Here is a 9,226-nt window from a genome sequence, read left to right on the forward strand (position 1 = left end):
GTTAATTTTGTTGTGATAGTATGTCCTTTTAGCAGTGGAGGCATTAGCAGAGAATGAAGAGAGGAGTGATCGATATACATTAAGGTCAGTAGGATTTTGTGATTTGCGCCATACACTTTCTGCAGCTCTGAGCTTAGAACGAGGCTCACGGAGAACATCAGATAGCCAAGGGACAGAAGAGGTGGTACGAGCTGGCCTGGAAGACAAGGGGCAGGCAGTGTCTAAACAAGACGTAAGAGTGGAGCAGAAAGTATCAGTAGCACTGTTACCAAGCTTCAAAACATACCCAAATTCATAATAAAAGTAGCCAAAACAACTGGCACAGTTCTCCAAGTTATACAATAAATTTGTTTAAAGGTCCCATGGCATGAAAATTTCACTTTATGAGGTTTTTTAACGTTAATATGAGTTCCCCTAGCCTGCCTATGGTCCCCCAGTGGCTAGAAAGCATCCAAAAAGCAGCATGTCATGGGACCTTTAATGAACAAACAAAAGCTATCGTTTGATTTTATAAACTTTTATTTCATGCATGATTCATATGGATCTGTTAACTGAATGCAAAGTGTGAATTCTAGGAGAATGTTTGTGTTGTGATGATGAGCATGTATGCACTCTCACTATGAGTTGCTAAATGAACAGGCTGCTGCATGCAGTTTTTTTGTTTCAACGGAGAATCAGTTGCCTTATTGGTTAAAATCCCCAAACTGTTTAGTTTACTTAAATATTAAATTAAGAAATTACATTAAAATTCAAAGTAATCAATTTGGTAATCTAAAATACTTTTCGGATGTAACTGTAGTTTGATTACCCCTTATTTAAAATGGAATTATAACGAAATACAGTTACTCATATTTTGTATTTTAAATGTTTGTTATTCTGTGCCATTCAAAAAACATATTTTTCATATCTGTTATTTTCTGTGTGACTCGTGGGTCAATCTGCTTGCGCAGTATGTGTAATGGTCTCTAGTATACTTTGTAGTCTGGCCCTTGACATCCTTAAACGTCAAAGAAGAATTGTCTGAAGGGATTCTGAGTACTTGGGGATGAAAGAACCGTTCTGTTGAATTATGAATTATCTCTATTATGTCTATTTCTGACCTTGTGAGGGAAGAAATGAAGGTTGACATCAGCTTCTTTTAATGGAGATGTCTTGTTTGAACCAGCGATTTTCACTCATCTGTAGAAATAATTATGCTTTATCTGGGGTTACAATTCATGCCACTGAACTGAAGCATGTGACACTGGACAAGTGTTATGGTGGCGCTGCTTATTCTTCCTGTGTTGTGTTGTGTGTGTTGCACCTGAATTTAGTGCAAACTGGAGCAGCAGGCTTGTCTCACAGGAAAGGAGTTGAAAGTAAGATGTGCTGGTCTCTGCCCCTGTACTGCCACCGTGGCTCCTGCTACAGACGTGGACAGCAAACAAGGTATTTACCTGTCACACACTTCCAAAAACTGCAATTTGGTCTAGCAAAGCCTGTTAAAGGGATAGTTTCACCAAAAATCATTTACTCGACCTTGTGTCATTCCAGACCAATATGACTTTTTTTGTGGAACACAACATGTTATTTTTAAAAAGTTCAGTTGCTTTGGACCCCATTAAAGGAATAGTTCACCCAAAAATTAAAATTTGCTATTCATACAGCTATTGCTGTCTTCATAACAGATTTGGAGAAATTTAGCATTACATCACTTGCTCACCAGTGGATCCTCTGCATTGAATGGGTGCTGAAACATGAAAACAGCTGATAAAAACATCACAATAATCCACACAAGTAATCCACGCGTCTCCAATCCATCAGTTAATGTCTTGTGAAGTGAAAAGCTGCGTGTTTGTAAGAAACATATCCATTATTAAGGCGTCCATAGTCCATAATAACACTTCCTTCAGTGAAAAAGTCCATCCCCTGTTGGCCTCTCACATCAAAATCTACCAACATATTTGTTTAGAGCTGTTTGGGTTGTTTTTGCTTGTAAATGGTGCTTGATCTGTGCATATTTCTCTCTTGATTTAGACAAGATGACTTTCATTGGAGAAAGCAGTGTTATGGATAGAGAGCTCATATTTTATCTGGAAAAAATGGTTTGAAGTTAAAAACGTCTTTATGATGAATTTGTTTCTTACAAACACGCAGATTTTCGGTTCACAAGGCAATAATTGATGGACTGGAGTCTTGTGGATTATTGCAATGTTTTTATCAGCAGTTTGAACTCTCATTCTGATGGCACCCATTCACTGCAGAGGATCATTTGGTGAGCATATATCTCCAAATCTGTTCCTGATGAAGAAACAAAGTCATCTATATTTTGGATGGCATGAGGATGAGTAAATTTGGGGTAAACTATTAACTTAGACAAAAACAAATAGAACAGTTGAAATATTCTTCAATATATAATTTGTGTTCCACAAAAGAAATTAAGCCATAAAGGCCTGAGGTCTGAGTGATGACAGAATGTTCATTTTTAGATGAACTATCTCTTTAAGATACTCTTATAAAGAAGCACCTTCTGTATTGAATGAAGCACAATAGAAGGTCCTGCTTTTAAGTTTATAGGATCATATTTTGATGATGATAATAATGAATGGTCTTATTCTGAGATTGCTTCAGATGCCATTTGTCTCTTTCACATCCCTTGAGCAGTCTGCAGCTCTCGCTCTACCAAAGGCTTTATTGATTTATCAGCAGACTATGCAGCTCTTTTTCTTTCTCTGCTGCTTGCTTTGTGGATTTCTGCTGACTTAGATTATGTCTGATTTGTGTCTGCAGTCTCCGCAGGCTTTTCTTGTCAAATTCAGAAGGGCAAAAGCAGGACGATTGGTTCTTCACTCTTTAATACCAACATCTGCCAACACTCCCATATCTCCTTTCACTGTCTCTGTCTCTCTTCTTTTCTGTCCATAGAGAGTTGCACAGGGCAGGACCTGGCAGATCTGGGAGATCGCCTGCGGGACTGGTTCCAACTGCTCCAAGGCAACGGCAAGCAGAACAGCACGGGGAATCCTGTAGCCAGTTCTGCATCAAGTGAGGCTCTAACATCTATTTAGCCAGTGCTTTTATATTCAGAAATTACAGCAGCTTACAATGACTCTAACCTCATTTATTTTGGTTGTATCATTTCAAGAAATGCCACAAATGCTGTTTTCTTTTTAGTATTTAAAAAATGGACCTATGATAATTGGCACTAACAAAACTGCTGTGTAAAACTATTGATAAGGACCAGCAGATTCACAGCTATTATGTTTGAATTGTATCCTATCCTGATGGCCAAAGAGCACCAGCAGCATTTTATCCACTCAAAAAGCAGTTTTGCTGAATTGTGAAATGCAACTGAATGCTTAAGCACTCCATTTACATCTACTTCAATATAAAATGTACATTTAATGGCATTTAATGCCTCATCAGTTCTGTAACTAGCTATGCCTCTTTTGTTTGTTACATTTATATTGTTTGCTTCTAATATATATATATATAAAAAAAAAGGTCTAAAAAAACAGCTTCTGTCCATGGTTGCCATCAGAGAAATTGACTGTCTTATCAGCAACATTTGAACAGCAATTTTGCTTTTAAAAGGACATTGATAAAATTTTTACAGCTAATATGATGCAATCAGTGGTTCTGGGAGAGATGGCTCTTATAAACCAGTTTAAAAAGTTAAAAAATGCAGAAGTATTACAGTATATAAGCTAGCATTTCTCTTGTGTTAACATGTACCGTGTGATTGTTTGTGCACAGTTGTGGACCGAACTCTTGTTGCGACCTGTAAGGACTCTATTGGCTGGATGTTCTCTAAGCTGGACACGAACAGTGACCTGTATCTGGATCAAGCTGAGCTGTCTGCCATTAATCTGGACAAGTATGAAGTGTGCATACGGCCCTTCTTCAACTCCTGTGACTCCTACCACGATGGCAAAGTCTCCACAGCCGAGTGGTGCCTCTGCTTTTGGAGAGAAAGTGAGTTTTTATTATCTCTACACAATTGAACCAGGCCTTTATAATAACATAAAGAAATATTCTATATACTACCAAATAGTGTTGTCAAAAGACCCGGTATTTCGGTACCAAGTCGGTACAAAAAAAATGAAAACGTTACGGTACCAGGTTTTTTTTAAGTACTGGTGGTACCGAGTACCCGGTCAACCCGGTTCTTGATGCGCTATCTTTCATTTTTGTTTAACGTTATTAATAAAAATGTTGTTCAATTAGCATGTTTTTGTGTTTTGCTTTGGTACCGAAATTGGTACCGAGAACCGTGGATTTTCACTGGTATCGGTACCGAATACTGAAATTTTGGTACCGTGACAACACTACTACCAAATATTCAGCACTCTACCACTGAAATATTTAGGATTTGCAATATTTTTAAATTTTTTTGAAAGAAGTCTCTTATGTAAAAATACATAAGAACAGTAATGTTGTGAAATATTATTATATGGTAAAATAACGGTTTTCTATTTGAATATATTTTAAAATGTATTTCTATGATGGCAAAGCAGAATTTTCAGCAGCCATTACTCCAGTCTTCAGTATCACATGATCCTTCAGAAATCATTCTTATATGATGATTTGGTGCTCAAGAAACATTTCTTATTATTATTATCAATGTTGTGCTGACAAAAGAGCTGCATTTATTTGAAATATATTTTAATAGAGACAATAGATACATTATTTATGTTGCATTATCAATACTCTACTGTGACTTTTGATCAGTTTAATGTGTCCTTGAACAGTAGTGTATGTCCTTTTAAAAATTTGCATCATGATGATAATTAACCAATTTTAATTACAGTTTTTTTTTTCAATTGCTAACAAGCGTTTGCCAATACTTAAAGTACTAACTCTTAACACAGCAACACACCTACATCACACAATTAGCCAAATAGTACATTTTCTGGCCAAAACCGCATTTTGTTAAATAAATACAAACTCTACATTTCAAAATGCTGAATACGGTTTTCTACATATACTAACTCTATCAAAACACAGCAAACCCGATTCAAAATCGAGTCATTTGGTCAAAACATTAGCACTAGTTTCTATCCAACAGAAACATATAGTCAATCATAGCACAGTGACTGTCAAAATACTAACAGTTGATGGCTTTACAAAAACCTGCATATAATGACAATATAAAAATCCATAGTTTTTTTGTAATTTAGCCTTCAGTTTACCTTCAACTGAAACCCATTTTACATTTGTAAGTGTTGAATGTGTTCATTCTTGGCAACATACTATCTAAAACTGAATGAGTCATTACTTTATAGAATGTACAATAGAAAAAAAATAGGGTCCCCTATGCAGAAATTCAATTGGAACCTTGGTTTAAACTGCTTTCCAGTGGGTGGGGGTTGGATGTGGATGGTGCCTCCATGGTAGCTGATGCCAGTGATCAACAAAAATTCCAGCATACATGGCCTTTGCTTACTATGCAAGCTTGTTTCCGTCACAGAATAAAAATTAAAAACAGTAACTGTGACCTTTATATCTCATAATTCAGACTTGCAATTCAGAATTTATCAGAATTGTGAGATACTGTAAATTCACAATTGCAAGAAAAAAGTCAGAATTCTGAGATAGTCACAATTACCCTTACCCTTTATATTCCATGGCAGAAATAAAAACGAATTCAAAGAGGTCTTTTTTACTCTATGTTGTTGATGTAATGGAAAGAGCTTCAACACCAGACTATTCCTCCAACTGAGCCTGGAATCAGCTATTTCTAAATATTTCAGTGATTTGTTACTTATAAATGCTTATCAGTTGTTACAATATTTTATACAGAGAGATTTTTTCAATACCTTTGAGCTGCTGTTGTTGCAGAGGTAGAAGCTTTATACTATATTTAAGGTTCGGAACATTAGGTCTTCATTTCTGACATGCTGTGTTTAAGCATTTGTAAATAAGACTAAAAGCATCCATGATTTTGGTTTTGGGTAAGCTTGTATGAAAAGAAGATATAAGCATTTTAGAAACATGGTAATTGACTGCATATTGTGTGAAAACAACATGAATTGTGTTAATGGTATGGTCACATCGGATGGATGTTGTGCTAATTGTGTTTAGAGTTTTGAAAATGTGACTAGAGATGAAAAAAACTGTAAACTGTCAATTGAAAAAAACTGTAAAACATACTGTTGATAAAAATATATGGGAAAAAAACAAAATATTATAAAAGCAATACATACAGTATATTTACAGAAAATCTAGAAATATGTTAGTTTCAAATCCTAATCAATAGTGTCAACCCTGACTAAAATTAGATGGCATTTTAGTAAAATTATGACATGGCAAAAATGTTGACTAAATTGACAATATTTTCATCCAAAGGTAAAAACTCAAAAAAGTAACACTGGAAAGAAGCAAATATTTTGACATTGAAAACATTACACATTTCAGATTTAAAATCGGCTCTAACCGGGATCGTTGCCTCAGCATTGTACATTTGTGCCCTGCACCCTGCTGGTCAGTGCCACGATCCACAGTTTACTCTGCTTGGTTATATCAGAGTGACAGAAGGGAGACACGTGGCCGAACATCAGTGCCAGCACTAGTCCGTGTTTGAGCGTGTTGAACAATGCTTCAGTGAGTTGGGGCTTTCAAATCTGGAATTATGTTTAAATTGGAGTTGAGGGGCATATTTGGTTTCCATTACAAAACCCAGAAGATGAAATTGCATGCAAAGACTCGACTGGTAGCAGAGCGCATTTATTTTACATCAGCACGCACTGGACACTTTAAAGATAAAGAAAACACCAGTTGGTGGAGGCAGGGCTTTAAAAAAATCCATCTGTGTGCAGAGAGTTCTGCAGACTCGTGTCACTAACTCATTCAGTTCGCACTTGATTAAGTTTAATTGGTTTTCTAAATATAATCAAACATTAAATGGGAGAGGGGGGACCGTATGTTTGGATTATTGTAATCCAAATCTTTAATTTCCTCTACAAACACCCCCTTTGGATGGAAAATGAGAGATGGGAGAGCTGGAGATGATGTAAATTGACCTTTAGCTGTTTGTGGCATGTGGTGAGAGTGATTTAGAGTATTCATTTTGATGAGATGCATAAGTCTGGAGGAATTGCTATTCATTGTGTGTTGCTAGGGTGACTGACAGTCTGTATGTGTGTGTGTGTGTGTGTGTGTGTGTCAGCGGGGGAGAGTGTAGGTCTGTTTGCATGTGCATGTGTTTATCGGCAACATGCTGTACATATTAATGAGACTCATAAGTGTGTTCTTTTGTTTGAGGAATTCCTTTGAGTGTGTGTGTGTGTGTGTGTTTACTTAAACAATGGAGCATGGCAAGTGTCTTGACTCAAACAGACATATGCTCCATTGTGCATTGCACTGGAGGGGCACAGAGCTGTATCTTAGTAGTATCTTAACACACACACATACACACACACTATACCAGCCTGGTTCTTGTTTGATTTGATTCTGCTCACAATATGTAGCTGGGCACTCTCATCTCTCCTGGGTAGGGCACAGTTGCTTTTGGCCTGTCACACTTTGTCTTCCCCTTGTATTTCCCCTGGTGGATAGGAAATGGCCATTGCAGAGGGAAAAACAACATCAGTGTTGGTTGTTGACAGCATGCTCAGCCTCAAACTCTCTGGGACTAAAACCAGACAGGCAGTCAGACAGAAACCCGCTGCATTTTTTAGACTTGACCTGTCCGGCCCTCACATACAGCTGTGAAACATGATAGTGTTGAAGCATTGGCGAATATTCCAGTATGTGCACTGCACTGATTTATTTATTAAAGGAAACATTCTGTCATCATTTACTAACCTTCATGTCATTCCCAAACCTGTTTGACTTTCTTCCCTATGTGGAATACAAAAGAAGATGTTTAGGATAATGTCCAAGCTGCTCTTTTCCATACAATGGAAGCAAATGGGGACTAGAGATGTCAAGCTTAAAAAAGGACCATTAAAGTGGTCTGTATGATTTATGACTGTATGACTCCACTGTTTTGAGTGTGTTGAGCTCCAGGTTGTTATAACTGCACCAGGCAGCCAGCAGTTTAACCTCCTGTCTGTAAGCAGACTCGTCTCCGTCCTTGATTAGGCCGATGACCGTAGTGTCGTCCGCAAACTTTGAGCTTGGCAGAGGGGTCTTTAGCGGTGCAGTCGTTGGTGTACAGGGAGAAGAGCAGTGGGGAGAGAACACAACCCTGGGGTGCACCAGTGCTGATAGTGAGGGACCTGGATGTGAGTTTGCCCAGCCTCACTAGCAGCTGCCTGTCTGTCAGGAAGCTGGTGATCCACTAACAGATTGGGGTGGGCACGGAGAGCTGGGACAGTTTGGCTGAGAGAAGGTCATGCATGATGGTATTGAAGGCTGAACCGAAGTCCACAAATAAGATCCTTGCATAATTCCCAGGTCTGTCGAGGTGTTGCATGATGTAATGCAGTCCCATGTTGACTGCATCACCCACAGACCTGTTTGCTCTGTACACAAACTGAAGAGGATCCAGCAAGGGTCCAGTGATGTCCTTCAGGTAGGCCAACACCAGTCTCTCAAATGACTTCATGACCACAGACGTGAGAGCGACAGGTCTATTATCATTAAGTCCAGTGATTTTGTTTTTTTTGGGGACCAGGATGATGGTGGAGCATTTGAAGCAGCAGGGAACTTCACACAGCTCCAGTGATCTGTTGAAGATCTGTGTAAAGATGGGGGCCAGTTGGTCAGCGCAGACCTTTAGACAGGCAGGTGAAACACCATCTGGGCCTGAAGCTTTCTTAGTCTTCGGCTTTCTGAAGACCCGGTTCACATCCTCTACACAGACATTAAGCGCAGGTTGAATGGTGGAAGAGGCAGAAAGGAGGGGGTGGGTGAATGTGTGAAGTGCAGATCAGAGCGGGTGTGGGGTGGTAGACTGGGCTTTTCAAACAGGCAGTAGAACACATTCAGATCGTCAGCCAGTTGTTGATTCTCCACAGACTGTGGGGGTGTCTTGTACTTAGTGATGTTCCTCAGACCAGTCCATACTGGTCGTTGGCTGGAAATTGGTTTTTCAGCTTTTCAGAGTAGGTTTTTTTTGCCACTCTGATCTCTTTTGTCAGTCTGATAATTCAAGTATAACCATAACAAAATACTGTTATTAAACCATTTCAATTATGAATTATGTGTTAACTAGTCTTGATTCATCATTAACTTTGAAGTGCTACCTATTGCAATCCAATATAGTCACTCAATAGCAACGCTCTCCCACATATTTAGCTAT

The 9,226-nt window shown here is 38.4% G+C and overlaps 1 protein-coding gene across 2 annotated transcripts in view; it reads left to right on the plus strand.

Moving 5' to 3' along the window:
* Nucleotides 1–9,226, plus strand: part of LOC107673954 (testican-2-like) — a 39,735-nt gene that overhangs the window by 23,876 nt on the left and 6,633 nt on the right. For both annotated transcript variants that reach the window (XM_016467802.1, XM_016467803.1), the window contains 3 exons: nt 1,314–1,428; nt 2,905–3,024; nt 3,736–3,954. In XM_016467802.1, coding sequence (XP_016323288.1) covers nt 1,314–1,428; nt 2,905–3,024; nt 3,736–3,954 — 454 coding nt within the window. The remainder of the gene's footprint in view (nt 1–1,313; nt 1,429–2,904; nt 3,025–3,735; nt 3,955–9,226) is intronic.

This window comes from Sinocyclocheilus anshuiensis, unplaced genomic scaffold (genome assembly GCF_001515605.1).
Source record: "Sinocyclocheilus anshuiensis isolate Anshui unplaced genomic scaffold, SAMN03320099.WGS_v1.1 scaffold292, whole genome shotgun sequence".
Classification (NCBI taxonomy): domain Eukaryota; kingdom Metazoa; phylum Chordata; class Actinopteri; order Cypriniformes; family Cyprinidae; genus Sinocyclocheilus; species Sinocyclocheilus anshuiensis.